The following is a 20,838-nucleotide window of genomic DNA, read 5'->3' as shown; positions in this document are numbered from 1 at the left end:
CTATTATCCTCATCTTTCTTAGATGTTGTTTCACGACAACAACTATGGATGGCAGTAATTGCTGAGAATGCAGTTAGGAGATTCGGAGCTCCTATCCCGTCGCGGTTACCACCTGACGAAGGCCAGAGGGGTAGTTGGGCGAAACATCGTGAAACAACATCTAAGAAAGGTGGGGATAATAGTCTGCAATAAAATAAATTAATAAAAGACATCTTGAATCAACGTTTGAAGTCCAGACATTTTCAAAAGAAACTGAGATTTTTTTTTTAATATTAATCTTATTAATACATGATTTAGGAGAATATAATCATTTCATTTTCAGGGTAACAAGTAATAAGTTACCATTTATTACTTAAGAAAAAAGAACGCAAGAAATGAACCAAATATTTGCTCAAGCCTTTGAGTAAGTTTGTTTAAGAACAATTTTTTCAATGGAATTTCATGGTTTTTTGAAAACGTTGAAAATAAAGAAGAACGCAAATTTTTACATCCAAGAAAAAGATCGTAAAAGTGTTAATTGTGAATATTTTAATGTTCACGACTTTCTTTTTTTTTATTACATTTTCACCCCAAACAAGGCAAATTGCCACTTTGGTGTAGGGGGCTACTATCAGGGGCAACAACTACTGGGGTACTATGTAGGGATTTGGGCAGCAAGATGTCGGTTAACGTTACACTTGAACTTCTGCACGTCAGTACTGTTGGGGAAGCAGGGACCTGGAATTGAATTCCAGAGTCTAGCGGTTCTGGGGAAGAAACTATTGCAGTAAAAAGCTCTTTTACATCTAGGGATCTCTACAGTGTGGGGGTGGGATCTAGTAGCCTGTCGGGTCTGTCGAGGGTGCTCACGTCGTGGGGGCACAAGTGATTGCAGTTCGTCAGAGCATTCACCACTAAAATACTTGTAGAAAAGGCAGAGGGATGCAACATTTCGTCGATGGGACAGAGGCTGAAGCTTAGATGCAAGTTCAGGGACTATCAGGTTTGCGACTCTCTTTTGAACCTTGTCAAGGAGCGATAGACTAGTAGCAGATGCACCAGCCCAGATATGACAGCAATACTCCATACATGGGCGAATGGTAGCCTTATAGAGGTACAGGATACTTTCGAGTGTTAGTAGTTTTCTAGCACGGTAGAGAAAGCCCACCTTTCTTGCAGCGGCCCTGGCAATGCCTTCAATTTAATTGTTCTAAATCATGTTTCCTGTGAACGTTAGGCCAAGGAGTTTGAAAGATGTACTCTCAGATAAAGAGTCGTTGGCTATTATGCATGTAATGTTTTTTCATTTTATGTTTAAAAAATTCTAATTTATTAATGTACAAGAAAGAAAGTAAAGAAAAGAGAGAGTTAAGCTAGAAGGGCAGAATTAATTTCTATGTTTTTTTCTGTTGTATTTTGTATGTTTAAAACTAGATTTTAATCCACTTTTTATTACAAATAATTTTATCTTTTACCCAAATAAGATCGTAAAATAGAAATCAATTTCAACTTGTTACATGTATGAAAAAGCATACTCAATTTTTATGTTCAAATGTAAATAATATGTAAAATATAATTTTAAAAATAGAGTGCAAGTTATAAAAACATTTTATACAGTAAAGTATGAAAATGATAAAACATTTTTTATATAAATTTATAAAATAAGGGTACAAAAGTTAATTCAAAATTTATCAAATTTCTAAAGTGCACTTTTATGAACTTTATAAAGTAAAATATAAAAAATGTAATTTAAATTTAATCAAAAATTTATTTTGGATTTATTTTGTTTCGTACATTTTGTTGCAACTTAAAAAAAATTAGTTGACAATTGTATATTTTATTAATTGCTAAAGAATAGATAAATTTGTTAATTTTAAGTAAAACAAAATGTAAAATAAATTCAAGCTTTTAGATTTAATTTAAATTAAATTTTATAACTTTATAAGTTTATGAAAGTGCACTTAAAAACTTTATAAACATAAAATAATATATTGTAATTTAATTTTTAAAATTTATAAAATCATTTTGCTTAAGCATTTTCATGCTTTGTAAGAATTGCTTTTTCAAATTGTAATACTTTCAGTAGACTATGAATTGCTATTAAGAACTTGATATTCAGAAAGCGAGATGCTGAATACGCGAATAAATACGTGAATTAATGATGGAAAAATTACATATTTTGATCTGATTCAAAGGAACTATACGCAACAGGTAGTTCAGAGGATAAAATAGTACTTAATAAATTTAATATATGGCTGCTTCGATTAGGAAATTTTACTAAATACATAGTAACCACTTATTAAGGCTTAAATGACACTAAAGGATAATGGTTAATGAGTGTCAGCTTACAGCTAGATAATACTGTGATGATCGATAATTGTTTAAATTTAGGTAATTTGTTAATTTCTGTAATGAAATATACGGCAGACGTTCCAAAAGTAATACTTCTTAATTTTAATCTGCCAGAATGGATTAAATAAGATTGCAAATTGCATTGTTATGATGAATGATCTTATGCATTCATAACCAAAAAATGTCATCTCTATGTTGCAGATATTAACAGTGTTAGATCCTAGGAAAGTAATCCTTGTCAGGAGCATGCGTCAGAAGAAGCGATGCGTCATTGAATTTCTCCATGTAGAAAAAATTGAACTGATTAACATGAACGGGGCCTGTTGAACGTTTACAAAGCCGATGCAGTTGACATCAGCACAGTTGTTAGATGACTTTTTCATAATGGCAACAGGGATGTAATTGATAAAGTTCCCTCCGAAATTTTACGACCTCAGCACAAAAACACGCTAGCAAAAGTGCATTGACAATGATGGTGATTATGTAGATAAATTCTGAAGCATAAAATTGCATTCATTTTAATGGTACAACTCTCGTCTTCCACGCTCTTCAACACTTTAATTTTGGGGGTTAAATTTTAAGGGCCTTCTATTGAAACAACCCTCATATAATGTAAAAAAGGAGCTCACATCGTTAAATAATTATTTCGTGAAGTTAATTTGAAAATTTTATAAAACAAATAATGTTATGAAATATTTTGTTAAATCAGTAAATTTCTTTTTTCTGGGATTTCGGTGTAAAAAAACACTTTCAAAAAAGGCTTTGCTGTTTACTTTCTCTTCAGTTTTTTCTGCTGGTATTAACCCCCGATGGGTCGGCCCCTCTTCGAGATAGAAAATCATACGTCCGATGTAAATGATGGTTGTTATAAAGTCTGAAATGAACGTGTTTTTGTGTGGATAAATCAAACTCCATTAAATGTAAATCAAAGGTGCCTCACTTATTTGAAAATAAATGAAGGCCCTATAAATTGTACATGAAGAAAGGACTACATAATCGTAAGAGATGGAAAAATACTGATGTACGTAGGGATGAATAGAGAGTTCACTTTTTTGTCATAACCATTTTTTTTTGTAAACATTTACTTCTATCTTCTTTGATCAATTTCCAAGTTTCTCTAACGTTATTCGCGCTATAATCCTTGCTGAGGAGTTTTGTGTTATTCACGAATTCACAAGGAGCCGCTGGCTTCGTCGGTAAATACATTCCACGAGAATACGCCAGGTGGCTTACGTTTGCCAACTTGGCAAGAATGCCGGTAATACATACGTCCTCCATATCTATCAATGACGCCCGCGGGGCAACGTCTAAAAGGGCAAAAAACGTCTCTGGCTTGGCGATATACATGGCACCCGTCGTGTAATCGGGGTAGAAATTAAACGGGTATGATTTATGGCTCACAGAATATTTTCCCGCTCTGTCTGGATGACCGTTCATTACTAAGTGCCCCAAAATTTTCCATGTGAGTTGAGGTATCGCTTCTAGATAATTGTATAGCAGCGGAATGTTCACGAAGATGTCGTCGTCGATTTTCGCTACAAACTTAGCTCCTGGGCAGTAGCGTCTTACCCAGTAAAGTCCAGTCAAAACCTTCAGAGTTAAATTCCGATAACTGTCGACAAAGTTGCCGACAACTATGTCGCTATATTTGTCGTTTTCCGCCAGGACTTGATTGGTTTCTTTGTTGTCCGCATATGTGCCGAAGAGAAAAACGTGCTTGACTGTGATTTTGACTTTGAAATTCGGCCACTCATTTACTCTCGTCCAAGTATCGCGAATGACAGATCTTCTTTCGCTATGTTTAGGTATTGTGAGAATAAGTATTAATAAATAGGGCTTGATATTTCGGCAGATGTTTTGGCCACTTATTATGAGATCTGTCTTCCATGTATTAAGCTCACTTGACGTGGTAGTGCCATAGACACTAGAGTTTGAGCTAGCTACAATCGAGGGAGAAAAACTCGTTGTGGAAATTCGGTATGTGTTAAAACGATTCACTCCGATGTAAACAATTACCAATAAAAGCGGAGCCATTATATACCACCGGTATTGTTTCAGTTGCTGCAAGACACAAAAGAAATATTGTTTAGTGTCATTTTATATATATATATATATATATATATATATATATATATATATATATATATATATATAAAATAAAATAAAAATTACAATTAAATTTACCAAAGTGATCCAAGATTGTAAAATTAAAGTATATTATAAACATTAAAGAATTAATATTTATAAAATTATCTCAGCCAGATGTAAAAGCTCGATAAAACCAAATAGGAAATAGAGCTTATAATATGAGCAAACAGTTAATAAAATATGTTAAAAAAAAACACTTTGAAATGAGTTAAAAACATGTTTCATCTGAAAAGGAAACACTTGATAAATGGATAGTCTTTAGTCCGCGGAGTTTCGAAGAAATACTTTCCTTCTCATCAGAGGGTAGGAATTAGCAAAATGCGGGATCGGATTTTGCATGCAGAAGTATTTGATGAAACAACAAGTAAGTCAAAGATCTTACTTGAAAACAAAATAAAGTTAAGCAGAGGGAATATGGTGAAGAAAAAGGTGATTACACATGAATGGATAGTCTGGTGGAAGATAAAAAATCCAGTGACGGTAAAATCCAAATGTAAAACTTCAAGAAAGTTAAAAGAATTTCTATTTGTACAAGTAAAATCCAGGGAAATCCCGTAATTGGAAGAAGATGGTCCATAATAATCCAAAGGCAGAAATCCATGGAAAAATTCAAAAAAATGTGTACAAGGAAAAAAAAAAGATTCCAATAATATTAATAAAAGAAAAATAAAATATGCTTTTCACTCTACTTCCGATACATAAAAATAAATAAGATCAGGAAAGAGAAAGAGGAGAGAAAAGAAAACAAACAAAAAAACTCCATTTATCTAGTGTTTACTTTTCAGATTAAATATGTTTTTAACTCATTTCAAAGTGTTTTAACATATTTTATTAACTGTTTGCTTATATCTATCTATCTAACCATATATATATATATATATATATATATATATATATATATATATATATATATATATATATATATATATACTGTGAAAGCAAAATGAAGACTTCAAAAAGGGTGTTGATGGAACAAATTTTACTTTACAATTGTTTCCATGTCCAGTCGAACAATTTCAAACATTATGTCGTTTGAAGATTTTCCAAAACAAAATATATATATATATATCACAAAAAGTTTATATTGCAAAGTCGAAGATGCGGTTCATCTTATGGTTTATTTCTTTTAGCATGTTTAAATGTTCAATTCTTGTCACCGCCTGTTCTGTGGGGCCGAAACAATCTTATAATTATTATTCCAATTTTTTAATGTTATCTGGTCTTATCCATTAAAAGAATAATAAGTCATTAACTTAAAAAAAAATAAGGAAAAATGAATTTGGACATGAATACATGAACCCAAAAAATCCGAAGAGTAATTGCATTGGGTTTTATATTTACGCCATTTTTTATTTTTATGGCAGAGCTAAGCACGCCTTATTTACGTATTAATATAATGTGTTCATATTGTTTTTATTAACACTAAAAAATGTATTATATAATACTTGTTAATTTATTATTTTGAAAGAATAGTATTTATTCTCTAAGATTATGTTAACCAAGGTTAAATCTAGAATTGGTGTATATAGGTTTTAATACGAAGTTTTTTTTTTGTTCATTGTTTACGTTATTACCTATAAGCTAAAAAGTTACAATTTACAGTAAGAATTGATTCACTTTTTATTTTCATTAATATGAGAGATGTCTTTATCTTCCTTTATGTTAGTATTCGTTTCAGTGAAAGAGGCACAATTTAGTATTAAAGTATACTCTATTTTACCCTTAAATATTATAATTATTTTATTAATTAAATATATTTTATGTATTCTAACTGTGCAAATGAAAAAACACATATATGATCTAAATGATAATCGCTATGACTCCCATCACACCCCAATTGAAATTGAAATAGCTCTCGTCTTGGGGAAGTTCCATGTCTTGACAAGCTTCTGGGACTGTCCTTCACTTCTGGTACGAAATGGAACGCATACATCAGATCTGTTTCCAAGATCATAGAAGACGTGGTTGAATCACTCTAACGCTCCAGCAGGTACCTCATGCCGATGCAATTCTCTGTCTGTATAAGAGCCAGGTACGCGCTAAAATGGAGTATTCTTACGACATCTGGGCAGGAGCTGCTTGGTGCGCCCTATCCAGCCTTGATAAAGTTCCAAACCGGCTGCAAAACCTAGTAGGTGATGTCATTTTCTTTTCCTTGCAGAAGAGATGTTACAAGCCTCTCCCTCTGATCTATCCTTAGTTTAATAACAAGCGCTCAATTAAACTCTAATCTATGGTTCCCCTCGCCAAACTTTCACAACAAGCACTCGACTAGCTACAACCACTATAAACGATTTTCTCACACTCCCTATCTGTGCCTAAATCTAAACGTAGATTCCACGAACAAAGCTTCCTTCCCAGAATTTCCCACCTTTGGAACACTGTTCCGCTGTCCTGTTTCCTGGTTGACTACAACATGATAGCCTTCAAATCCAATGTAAACAAGTTCTTGTTAAGCTGTCCACATAAATAATAAGATGTTACCTAATTTACAATATTAACGATTACTACACTACCACCGTACATTTGTAATGTTATGACGCTTTAGGATGTGATCATAGCGTAGTGTCTGTTAACTGTGGCAAGCGGGGTCAAGGGTCAAATTATTATTATTATTATTATTATTATTATTATTATTAATTGATTTGAGCGACGGATGGTCGCTGGATCAGTGATTATGATTAGAAGAATAAACAATTAAATTGGGGAAGAAATGATTGATGTGTGAATCGCAAAAGGAATGCGAAAATAGAAAATATATGTAAACATTATTTTGGGGTTTTGAATAAACAAATAACGAGTTGTGGATTAGGTTGGTCTTAGACACGTAATTAGGTGACGTAAGAGAACACGTGATGTAGCTAGTTTTGGAGAGATTCAGAGAGTTGAGGATTGACCACCAGAGCGGACAGACGTCTAGACAGGGGTGGACAGACAGCTAGGGAGCGAGCTGTAAGAATAGAAAATGTAGACAAACTACAGATCCTGTGAAACCATTTGAGACAACTGCAATAAATTTATATTATAAAATATAAAGAGTTGTTTTAATTGTTTCACAAATAAGAACAGATGTCTCAATTGGATGGTGCTGATCGCTTCATTGTTCGTCACGGAGCAGCGGGAAGATACAGAAGAACTCTTCAAGATAAAAAAAGGTATGAAGCATATATTATTCTTCTTATATATGAACTGTAAAAATATCCTGCGTGATAAGTCTGATACAACATGACCCAGTTTACACGTCAATATCATGTCCCCTGGTTATACAACATACATACGATTTATACGTTTATTATTTGTCTATTAAAAGAACAATATCTTACATCCACTAGATAACACATGACACGCTTTAATGTATCATCTCCTCCAATATAAACCAATATACAACACATTCTTTAACCTTTATTTTCGAATGACCTTCGGACTTTGATAAGTGATGGCTCCCAAGTAAAGAAAATGCATGTTCAAAAATAATATAAATAATTATATTAAAGTCTATACCTCTACGCGCTGAAGTTTTACATTAAAAAATCACAAACCTGACTGAAAATAACTCTATCATTAGATTAACATATTCTTGTATCTCAGACGTAGGAATAATTAGTAAAAAATATTTTAGATAGCATATTGCCGAAAATAAAATCCAAAGTATTGCCGAAAATAAAATCCAAAGTATTGCCGAAAATAAAATCCAAAGTATTGCCGAAAATAAAATCCAAAGTATTGCCGAAAATAAAATCCAAAGTATTGCCGAAAATAAAATCCAAAGTATTGCCGAAAATAAAATCCAAAGTATTGCCGAAAATAAAATCCAAAGTATTGCCGAAAATAAAATCCAAAGTATTTCCGAAAATAAAATCCAAAGTATTGCCGAAAATAAAATCCAAAGTATTGCCGAAAATAAAATCCAAAGTATTGCCGAAAATAAAATCCAAAGTATTGCCGAAAATAAAATCCAAAGTATTGCCGAAAATAAAATCCAAAGTATTGCCGAAAATAAAATCCAAAGTATTTCCGAAAATAAACTCCAAAGTATTGCCGAAAATAAAATCCAAAGTATTGCCGAAAATAAAATCCAAAGTATTGCCGAAAATAAATCCAAAGTATTGCCGAAAATAAAATCCAAAGTATTGCCGAAAATAAAATCCAAAGTATTGCCGAAAATAAAATCCAAAGTATTTCCGAAAATAAAATCCAAAGTATTGCCGAAAATAAAATCCAAAGTATTGCCGAAAATAAAATCCAAAGTATTGCCGAAAATAAAATCCAAAGTATTGCCGAAAATAAAATCCAAATTATTGCCGAAAATAAAATCCAAAGTATTGCCGAAAATAAAATCCAAAGTATTGCCGAAAATAAAATCCAAAGTATTGCCGAAAATAAAATCCAAAATATTGCCGAAAATAAAATCCAAAGTATTGCCGAAAATAAAATCCAAAGTATTGCCGAAAATAAAATCCAAAATATTGCCGAAAATAAAATCCAAAGTATTGCCGAAAATAAAATCCAAAGTATTGCCGAAAATAAAATCCAAAGTATTGCCGAAAATAAAATCCAAAGTATTGCCGAAAATAAAATCCAAAGTATTGCCGAAAATAAAATCAAAAGTATTGCCGAAAATAAAATCAAAATAAAATCCAAAGTATTGCCGAAAATAAAATCAAAAGTATTGCCGAAAATAAAATCAAAATAAAATCCAAAGTATTGCCGAAAATAAAATCCAAAATATTGCCGAAAATAAAATCCAAAGTATTGCCGAAAATAAAATCCAAAGTATTGCCGAAAATAAAATCCAAAGTATTGCCGAAAATAAAATCCAAAGTATTGCCGAAAATAAAATCCAAAGTATTGCCGAAAATAAAATCAAAAGTATTGCCGAAAATAAAATCAAAATAAAATCCAAAGTATTGCCGAAAATAAAATCAAAAGTATTGCCGAAAATAAAATCAAAATAAAATCCAAAGTATTGCCGAAAATAAAATCCAAAATATTGCCGAAAATAAAATCCAAAGTATTGCCGAAAATAAAATCCAAAGTATTGCCGAAAATAAAATCCAAAGTATTGCCGAAAATAAAATCCAAAGTATTGCCGAAAATAAAATCCAAAGTATTGCCGAAAATAAAATCAAAAGTATTGCCGAAAATAAAATCAAAATAAAATCCAAAGTATTGCCGAAAATAAAATCAAAAGTATTGCCGAAAATAAAATCAAAATAAAATCCAAAGTATTGCCGAAAATAAAATCCAAAATATTGCCGAAAATAAAATCCAAAGTATTGCCGAAAATAAAATCCAAAGTATTGCCGAAAATAAAATCCAAAGTATTGCCGAAAATAAAATCCAAAGTATTGCCGAAAATAAAATCAAAAGTATTGCCGAAAATAAAATCAAAATAAAATCCAAAGTATTGCCGAAAATAAAATCCAAAGTATTGCCGAAAATAAAATCCAAAGTATTGCCGAAAATAAAATCCAAAGTATTGCCGAAAATAAAATCAAAAGTATTGCCGAAAATAAAATCAAAATAAAATCCAAAGTATTGCCGAAAATAAAATCAAAAGTATTGCCGAAAATAAAATCAAAATAAAATCCAAAGTATTGCCGAAAATAAAATCCAAAATATTGCCGAAAATAAAATCCAAAGTATTGCCGAAAATAAAATCCAAAGTATTGCCGAAAATAAAATCCAAAGTATTGCCGAAAATAAAATCCAAAGTATTGCCGAAAATAAAATCCAAAGTATTGCCGAAAATAAAATCAAAAGTATTGCCGAAAATAAAATCAAAATAAAATCCAAAGTATTGCCGAAAATAAAATCAAAAGTATTGCCGAAAATAAAATCAAAATAAAATCCAAAGTATTGCCGAAAATAAAATCCAAAATATTGCCGAAAATAAAATCCAAAGTATTGCCGAAAATAAAATCCAAAGTATTGCCGAAAATAAAATCCAAAGTATTGCCGAAAATAAAATCCAAAGTATTGCCGAAAATAAAATCAAAAGTATTGCCGAAAATAAAATCAAAATAAAATCCAAAGTATTGCCGAAAATAAAATCAAAAGTATTGCCGAAAATAAAATCCAAAGTATTGCCGAAAATAAAATCCAAAGTATTGCCGAAAATAAAATCAAAAGTATTGCCGAAAATAAAATCAAAATAAAATCCAAAGTATTGCCGAAAATAAAATCAAAAGTATTGCCGAAAATAAAATCAAAATAAAATCCAAAGTATTGCCGAAAATAAAATCCAAAGTATTGCCGAAAATAAAATCCAAAGTATTGCCGAAAATAAAATCCAAAGTATTGCCGAAAATAAAATCCAAAGTATTGCCGAAAATAAAATCCAAAGTATTGCCGAAAATAAAATCAAAAGTATTGCCGAAAATAAAATCAAAATAAAATCCAAAGTATTGCCGAAAATAAAATCCAAAGTATTGCCGAAAATAAAATCAAAAGTATTGCCGAAAATAAAATCAAAATAAAATCCAAAGTATTGCCGAAAATAAAATCCAAAGTATTGCCGAAAATAAAATCCAAAGTATTGCCGAAAATAAAATCCAAAGTATTGCCGAAAATAAAATCCAAAGTATTGCCGAAAATAAAATCAAAAGTATTGCCGAAAATAAAATCAAAATAAAATCCAAAGTATTGCCGAAAATAAAATCAAAAGTATTGCCGAAAATAAAATCAAAATAAAATCCAAAGTATTGCCGAAAATAAAATCCAAAATATTGCCGAAAATAAAATCCAAAGTATTGCCGAAAATAAAATCCAAAGTATTGCCGAAAATAAAATCCAAAGTATTGCCGAAAATAAAATCCAAAGTATTGCCGAAAATAAAATCCAAAGTATTGCCGAAAATAAAATCAAAAGTATTGCCGAAAATAAAATCAAAATAAAATCCAAAGTATTGCCGAAAATAAAATCAAAAGTATTGCCGAAAATAAAATCAAAATAAAATCCAAAGTATTGCCGAAAATAAAATCCAAAATATTGCCGAAAATAAAATCCAAAGTATTGCCGAAAATAAAATCCAAAGTATTGCCGAAAATAAAATCCAAAGTATTGCCGAAAATAAAATCCAAAGTATTGCCGAAAATAAAATCCAAAGTATTGCCGAAAATAAAATCAAAAGTATTGCCGAAAATAAAATCAAAATAAAATCCAAAGTATTGCCGAAAATAAAATCAAAAGTATTGCCGAAAATAAAATCAAAATAAAATCCAAAGTATTGCCGAAAATAAAATCCAAAATATTGCCGAAAATAAAATCCAAAGTATTGCCGAAAATAAAATCCAAAGTATTGCCGAAAATAAAATCCAAAGTATTGCCGAAAATAAAATCAAAAGTATTGCCGAAAATAAAATCAAAATAAAATCCAAAGTATTGCCGAAAATAAAATCAAAAGTATTGCCGAAAATAAAATCAAAATAAAATCCAAAGTATTGCCGAAAATAAAATCCAAAATATTGCCGAAAATAAAATCCAAAGTATTGCCGAAAATAAAATCCAAAGTATTGCCGAAAATAAAATCCAAAGTATTGCCGAAAATAAAATCCAAAGTATTGCCGAAAATAAAATCAAAAGTATTGCCGAAAATAAAATCAAAAGTATTGCCGAAAATAAAATCAAAATAAAATCCAAAGTATTGCCGAAAATAAAATCAAAAGTATTGCCGAAAATAAAATCAAAATAAAATCCAAAGTATTGCCGAAAATAAAATCAAAATAAAATCCAAAGTATTGCCGAAAATAAAATCCAAAATAAAATCAAAAGTATTGCCGAAAATAAAATCAAAATAAAATCCAAAGTATTGCCGAAAATAAAATCCAAAATATTGCCGAAAATAAAATCCAAAGTATTGCCGAAAATAAAATCAAAATAAAATCAAAAGTATTGCCGAAAATAAAATCAAAATAAAATCAAAATAAAATCCAAAGTATTGCCGAAAATAAAATCCAAAATATTGCCGAAAATAAAATCCAAAGTATTGCCGAAAATAAAATCAAAATAAAATCAAAAGTATTGCCGAAAATAAAATCAAAATAAAATCAAAAGTATTGCCGAAAATAAAATCAAAAGTATTGCCGAAAATAAAATCCAAAATATTGCCGAAAATAAAATCCAAAGTATTGCCGAAAATAAAATCAAAATAAAATCAAAAGTATTGCCGAAAATAAAATCAAAATAAAATCAAAATAAAATCCAAAGTATTGCCGAAAATAAAATCCAAAATATTGCCGAAAATAAAATCCAAAGTATTGCCGAAAATAAAATCAAAATAAAATCCAAAGTATTGCCGAAAATAAAATCAAAATAAAATCAAAAGTATTGCCGAAAATAAAATCAAAATAAAATCAAAAGTATTGCCGAAAATAAAATCCAAAGTATTGCCGAAAATAAAATCCAAAATATTGCCGAAAATAAAATCCAAAGTATTGCCGAAAATAAAATCAAAATAAAATCAAAAGTATTGCCGAAAATAAAATCAAAATAAAATCCAAAGTATTGCCGAAAATAAAATCAAAAGTATTGCCGAAAATAAAATCAAAATAAAATCCAAAGTATTGCCGAAAATAAAATCCAAAATATTGCCGAAAATAAAATCCAAAGTATTGCCGAAAATAAAATCCAAAGTATTGCCGAAAATAAAATCCAAAGTATTGCCGAAAATAAAATCCAAAGTATTGCCGAAAATAAAATCCAAAGTATTGCCGAAAATAAAATCAAAAGTATTGCCGAAAATAAAATCAAAATAAAATCCAAAGTATTGCCGAAAATAAAATCAAAAGTATTGCCGAAAATAAAATCAAAATAAAATCCAAAGTATTGCCGAAAATAAAATCCAAAATATTGCCGAAAATAAAATCCAAAGTATTGCCGAAAATAAAATCCAAAGTATTGCCGAAAATAAAATCCAAAGTATTGCCGAAAATAAAATCAAAAGTATTGCCGAAAATAAAATCAAAATAAAATCCAAAGTATTGCCGAAAATAAAATCAAAAGTATTGCCGAAAATAAAATCAAAATAAAATCCAAAGTATTGCCGAAAATAAAATCCAAAATATTGCCGAAAATAAAATCCAAAGTATTGCCGAAAATAAAATCCAAAGTATTGCCGAAAATAAAATCCAAAGTATTGCCGAAAATAAAATCCAAAGTATTGCCGAAAATAAAATCCAAAGTATTGCCGAAAATAAAATCAAAAGTATTGCCGAAAATAAAATCAAAATAAAATCCAGAGTATTGCCGAAAATAAAATCAAAAGTATTGCCGAAAATAAAATCAAAATAAAATCCAAAGTATTGCCGAAAATAAAATCCAAAATATTGCCGAAAATAAAATCCAAAGTATTGCCGAAAATAAAATCCAAAGTATTGCCGAAAATAAAATCCAAAGTATTGCCGAAAATAAAATCAAAAGTATTGCCGAAAATAAAATCAAAATAAAATCCAAAGTATTGCCGAAAATAAAATCAAAAGTATTGCCGAAAATAAAATCAAAATAAAATCCAAAGTATTGCCGAAAATAAAATCCAAAATATTGCCGAAAATAAAATCCAAAGTATTGCCGAAAATAAAATCCAAAGTATTGCCGAAAATAAAATCCAAAGTATTGCCGAAAATAAAATCCAAAGTATTGCCGAAAATAAAATCAAAAGTATTGCCGAAAATAAAATCAAAAGTATTGCCGAAAATAAAATCAAAATAAAATCCAAAGTATTGCCGAAAATAAAATCAAAAGTATTGCCGAAAATAAAATCAAAATAAAATCCAAAGTATTGCCGAAAATAAAATCATAATAAAATCCAAAGTATTGCCGAAAATAAAATCCAAAATAAAATCAAAAGTATTGCCGAAAATAAAATCAAAATAAAATCCAAAGTATTGCCGAAAATAAAATCCAAAATATTGCCGAAAATAAAATCCAAAGTATTGCCGAAAATAAAATCAAAATAAAATCAAAAGTATTGCCGAAAATAAAATCAAAATAAAATCAAAATAAAATCCAAAGTATTGCCGAAAATAAAATCCAAAATATTGCCGAAAATAAAATCCAAAGTATTGCCGAAAATAAAATCAAAATAAAATCAAAAGTATTGCCGAAAATAAAATCAAAATAAAATCAAAAGTATTGCCGAAAATAAAATCAAAAGTATTGCCGAAAATAAAATCCAAAATATTGCCGAAAATAAAATCCAAAGTATTGCCGAAAATAAAATCAAAATAAAATCAAAAGTATTGCCGAAAATAAAATCAAAATAAAATCAAAATAAAATCCAAAGTATTGCCGAAAATAAAATCCAAAATATTGCCGAAAATAAAATCCAAAGTATTGCCGAAAATAAAATCAAAATAAAATCCAAAGTATTGCCGAAAATAAAATCAAAATAAAATCAAAAGTATTGCCGAAAATAAAATCAAAATAAAATCAAAAGTATTGCCGAAAATAAAATCCAAAGTATTGCCGAAAATAAAATCCAAAATATTGCCGAAAATAAAATCCAAAGTATTGCCGAAAATAAAATCAAAATAAAATCAAAAGTATTGCCGAAAATAAAATCAAAATAAAATCCAAAGTATTGCCGAAAATAAAATCAAAAGTATTGCCGAAAATAAAATCAAAATAAAATCCAAAGTATTGCCGAAAATAAAATCCAAAATATTGCCGAAAATAAAATCCAAAGTATTGCCGAAAATAAAATCCAAAGTATTGCCGAAAATAAAATCCAAAGTATTGCCGAAAATAAAATCCAAAGTATTGCCGAAAATAAAATCCAAAGTATTGCCGAAAATAAAATCAAAAGTATTGCCGAAAATAAAATCAAAAGTATTGCCGAAAATAAAATCAAAAGTATTGCCGAAAATAAAATCCAAAGTATTGCCGAAAATAAAATCCAAAGTATTGCCGAAAATAAAATCAAAAGTATTGCCGAAAATAAAATCCAAAGTATTGCCGAAAATAAAATCAAAAGTATTGCCGAAAATAAAATCCAAAGTATTGCCGAAAATAAAATCAAAAGTATTGCCGAAAATAAAATCAAAATAAAATCCAAAGTATTGCCGAAAATAAAATCAAAAGTATTGCCGAAAATAAAATCAAAAGTATTGCCGAAAATAAAATCAAAATAAAATCCAAAGTATTGCCGAAAATAAAATCAAAAGTATTGCCGAAAATAAAATCAAAATAAAATCCAAAGTATTGCCGAAAATAAAATCCAAAATATTGCCGAAAATAAAATCCAAAGTATTGCCGAAAATAAAATCCAAAGTATTGCCGAAAATAAAATCCAAAGTATTGCCGAAAATAAAATCAAAAGTATTGCCGAAAATAAAATCAAAATAAAATCCAAAGTATTGCCGAAAATAAAATCAAAAGTATTGCCGAAAATAAAATCAAAATAAAATCCAAAGTATTGCCGAAAATAAAATCAAAAGTATTGCCGAAAATAAAATCAAAATAAAATCAAAAGTATTGCCGAAAATAAAATCAAAATAAAATCAAAAGTATTGCCGAAAATAAAATCAAAATAAAATCAAAAGTATTGCCGAAAATAAAATCAAAATAAAATCAAAAGTATTGCCGAAAATAAAATCAAAATAAAATCAAAAGTATTGCTGAAAATAAAATCAAAATAAAATCAAAAGTATTGCCGAAAATAAAATCAAAATAAAATCAAAAGTATTGCCGAAAATAAAATCAAAATAAAATCCAAAGTATTGCCGAAAATAAAATCAAAAGTATTGCCGAAAATAAAATCAAAATAAAATCAAAAGTATTGCCGAAAATAAAATCAAAATAAAATCAAAAGTATTGCCGAAAATAAAATCAAAATAAAATCCAAAGTATTGCCGAAAATAAAATCAAAAGTATTGCCGAAAATAAAATCAAAAGTATTGCCGAAAATAAAATCAAAATAAAATCCAAAGTATTGCCGAAAATAAAATCAAAAGTATTGCCGAAAATAAAATCAAAATAAAATCCAAAGTATTGCCGAAAATAAAATCCAAAATATTGCCGAAAATAAAATCCAAAGTATTGCCGAAAATAAAATCCAAAGTATTGCCGAAAATAAAATCCAAAGTATTGCCGAAAATAAAATCAAAAGTATTGCCGAAAATAAAATCAAAATAAAATCCAAAGTATTGCCGAAAATAAAATCAAAAGTATTGCCGAAAATAAAATCAAAATAAAATCCAAAGTATTGCCGAAAATAAAATCCAAAATATTGCCGAAAATAAAATCCAAAGTATTGCCGAAAATAAAATCCAAAGTATTGCCGAAAATAAAATCCAAAGTATTGCCGAAAATAAAATCCAAAGTATTGCCGAAAATAAAATCAAAAGTATTGCCGAAAATAAAATCAAAAGTATTGCCGAAAATAAAATCAAAATAAAATCCAAAGTATTGCCGAAAATAAAATCAAAAGTATTGCCGAAAATAAAATCAAAATAAAATCCAAAGTATTGCCGAAAATAAAATCAAAATAAAATCCAAAGTATTGCCGAAAATAAAATCCAAAATAAAATCAAAAGTATTGCCGAAAATAAAATCAAAATAAAATCCAAAGTATTGCCGAAAATAAAATCCAAAATATTGCCGAAAATAAAATCCAAAGTATTGCCGAAAATAAAATCAAAATAAAATCAAAAGTATTGCCGAAAATAAAATCAAAATAAAATCAAAATAAAATCCAAAGTATTGCCGAAAATAAAATCCAAAATATTGCCGAAAATAAAATCCAAAGTATTGCCGAAAATAAAATCAAAATAAAATCAAAAGTATTGCCGAAAATAAAATCAAAATAAAATCAAAAGTATTGCCGAAAATAAAATCAAAATAAAATCCAAAGTATTGCCGAAAATAAAATCCAAAATATTGCCGAAAATAAAATCCAAAGTATTGCCGAAAATAAAATCAAAATAAAATCAAAAGTATTGCCGAAAATAAAATCAAAATAAAATCCAAAGTATTGCCGAAAATAAAATCCAAAGTATTGCCGAAAATAAAATCCAAAATATTGCCGAAAATAAAATCCAAAGTATTGCCGAAAATAAAATCAAAATAAAATCCAAAGTATTGCCGAAAATAAAATCAAAATAAAATCAAAAGTATTGCCGAAAATAAAATCAAAATAAAATCCAAAGTATTGCCGAAAATAAAATCCAAAGTATTGCCGAAAATAAAATCCAAAATATTGCCGAAAATAAAATCCAAAGTATTGCCGAAAATAAAATCAAAATAAAATCAAAAGTATTGCCGAAAATAAAATCAAAATAAAATCAAAATAAAATCCAAAGTATTGCCGAAAATAAAATCCAAAATATTGCCGAAAATAAAATCCAAAGTATTGCCGAAAATAAAATCAAAATAAAATCAAAAGTATTGCCGAAAATAAAATCAAAATAAAATCAAAAGTATTGCCGAAAATAAAATCAAAATAAAATCCAAAGTATTGCCGAAAATAAAATCCAAAATATTGCCGAAAATAAAATCCAAAGTATTGCCGAAAATAAAATCCAAAGTATTGCCGAAAATAAAATCCAAAGTATTGCCGAAAATAAAATCCAAAGTATTGCCGAAAATAAAATCCAAAATATTGCCGAAAATAAAATCCAAAGTATTGCCGAAAATAAAATCCAAAGTATTGCCGAAAATAAAATCCAAAGTATTGCCGAAAATAAAATCCAAAGTATTGCCGAAAATAAAATCCAAAGTATTGCCGAAAATAAAATCAAAAGTATTGCCGAAAATAAAATCAAAATAAAATCCAAAGTATTGCCGAAAATAAAATCCAAAGTATTGCCGAAAATAAAATCCAAAGTATTGCTGAAAATAAAATCCAAAGTATTACCGAAAATAAAATCCAAAGTATTGCCGAAAATAAAATCAAAATAAAATCCAAAGTATTGCCGAAAATAAAATCAAAAGTATTGCCGAAAATAAAATCCAAAATATTGCCGAAAATAAAATCAAAATAAAATCCAAAATATTGCCGAAAATAAAATCCAAAGTATTGCCGAAAATAAAATCAAAATAAAATCCAAAATATTGCCGAAAATAAAATCAAAATAAAATCCAAAATATTGCCGAAAATAAAATCCAAAGTATTGCCGAAAATAAAATCCAAAGTATTGCCGAAAATAAAATCCAAAGTATTGCCGAAAATAAAATCCAAAATATTGCCGAAAATAAAATCCAAAGTATTGCCGAAAATAAAATCCAAAGTATTGCCGAAAATAAAATCCAAAGTATTGCCGAAAATAAAATCCAAAGTATTGCCGAAAATAAAATCAAAAGTATTGCCGAAAATAAAATCCAAAATATTGCCGAAAATAAAATCCAAAATATTGCCGAAAATAAAATCCAAAGTATTGCCGAAAATAAAATCCAAAGTATTGCCGAAAATAAAATCCAAATTATTGCCGAAAATAAAATCCAAAGTATTGCCGAAAATAAAATCCAAAGTATTGCCGAAAATAAAATCCAAAGTATTGCCGAAAATAAAATCCAAAGTATTGCCGAAAATAAAATCCAAAGTATTGCCGAAAATAAAATCCAAAGTATTGCCGAAAATAAAATCCAAAGTATTGCCGAAAATAAAATCAAAAGTATTGCCGAAAATAAAATCAAAAGTATTGCCGAAAATAAAATCAAAATAAAATCCAAAGTATTGCCGAAAATAAAATCCAAAGTATTGCCGAAAATAAAATCCAAAGTATTGCTGAAAATAAAATCCAAAGTATTACCGAAAATAAAATCCAAAGTATTGCCGAAAATAAAATCAAAATAAAATCAAAAGTATTGCCGAAAATAAAATCCAAAGTATTGCCGAAAATAAAATCAAAATAAAATCCAAAGTATTGCCGAAAATAAAATCCAAAGTATTGCCGAAAATAAAATCCAAAATATTGCCGAAAATAAAATCCAAAGTATTGCCGAAAATAAAATCCAAAGTATTGCCGAAAATAAAATCCAAAGTATTGCCGAAAATAAAATCCAAAGTATTGCCGAAAATAAAATCCAAAGTATTGCCGAAAATAAAATCCAAAATATTGCCGAAAATAAAATCCAAAGTATTGCCGAAAATAAAATCCAAAGTATTGCCGAAAATAAAATCCAAAGTATTGCCGAAAATAAAATCCAAAGTATTGCCGAAAATAAAATCCAAAGTATTGCCGAAAATAAAATCCAAAGTATTGCCGAAAATAAAATCAAAATAAAATCCAAAGTATTGCCGAAAATAAAATCAAAAGTATTGCCGAAAATAAAATCAAAATAAAATCCAAAGTATTGCCGAAAATAAAATCCAAAATATTGCCGAAAATAAAATCCAAAGTATTGCCGAAAATAAAATCCAAAGTATTGCCGAAAATAAAATCCAAAGTATTGCCGAAAATAAAATCCAAAGTATTGCCGAAAATAAAATCAAAAGTATTGCCGAAAATAAAATCAAAATAAAATCCAAAGTATTGCCGAAAATAAAATCAAAAGTATTGCCGAAAATAAAATCCAAAGTATTGCCGAAAATAAAATCCAAAGTATTGCCGAAAATAAAATCAAAAGTATTGCCGAAAATAAAATCAAAATAAAATCCAAAGTATTGCCGAAAATAAAATCAAAAGTATTGCCGAAAATAAAATCAAAATAAAATCCAAAGTATTGCCGAAAATAAAATCCAAAGTATTGCCGAAAATAAAATCCAAAGTATTGCCGAAAATAAAATCCAAAGTATTGCCGAAAATAAAATCCAAAGTATTGCCGAAAATAAAATCCAAAGTATTGCCGAAAATAAAATCAAAAGTATTGCCGAAAATAAAATCAAAATAAAATCCAAAGTATTGCCGAAAATAAAATCCAAAGTATTGCCGAAAATAAAATCAAAAGTATTGCCGAAAATAAAATCAAAATAAAATCCAAAGTATTGCCGAAAATAAAATCCAAAGTATTGCCGAAAATAAAATCCAAAGTATTGCCGAAAATAAAATCCAAAGTATTGCCGAAAATAAAATCCAAAGTATTGCCGAAAATAAAATCAAAAGTATTGCCGAAAATAAAATCAAAATAAAATCCAAAGTATTGCCGAAAATAAAATCAAAAGTATTGCCGAAAATAAAATCAAAATAAAATCCAAAGTATTGCCGAAAATAAAATCCAAAATATTGCCGAAAATAAAATCCAAAGTATTGCCGAAAATAAAATCCAAAGTATTGCCGAAAATAAAATCCAAAGTATTGCCGAAAATAAAATCCAAAGTATTGCCGAAAATAAAATCCAAAGTATTGCCGAAAATAAAATCAAAAGTATTGCCGAAAATAAAATCAAAATAAAATCCAAAGTATTGCCGAAAATAAAATCAAA

The 20,838-nt window shown here is 28.3% G+C and overlaps 1 protein-coding gene across 1 annotated transcript in view; it reads right to left on the bottom strand.

The window, feature by feature from the left end:
* Positions 1-216: 216 nt before the first annotated feature.
* Positions 217-20,838, bottom strand: part of LOC145278115 (beta-1,3-galactosyltransferase 5-like) — a 90,812-nt gene continuing 70,190 nt past the window's right edge. Inside the window, exon 3 of the mRNA XM_080130401.1 lies at positions 217-4,392. Within this exon, the coding sequence (XP_079986527.1) occupies positions 3,376-4,392 (1,017 nt within the window). The 3' untranslated portion in view covers positions 217-3,375. The remainder of the gene's footprint in view (positions 4,393-20,838) is intronic.

Source organism: Euprymna scolopes, chromosome 6 (genome assembly GCF_053919585.1).
Source record: "Euprymna scolopes isolate OS-2025 chromosome 6, ASM5391958v1, whole genome shotgun sequence".
In the NCBI taxonomy this organism is placed as follows: domain Eukaryota; kingdom Metazoa; phylum Mollusca; class Cephalopoda; order Sepiida; family Sepiolidae; genus Euprymna; species Euprymna scolopes.
The sequence above is the reverse complement of the archived record's forward strand: the minus strand, read 5'-3'. Positions and strand labels throughout refer to the sequence as shown.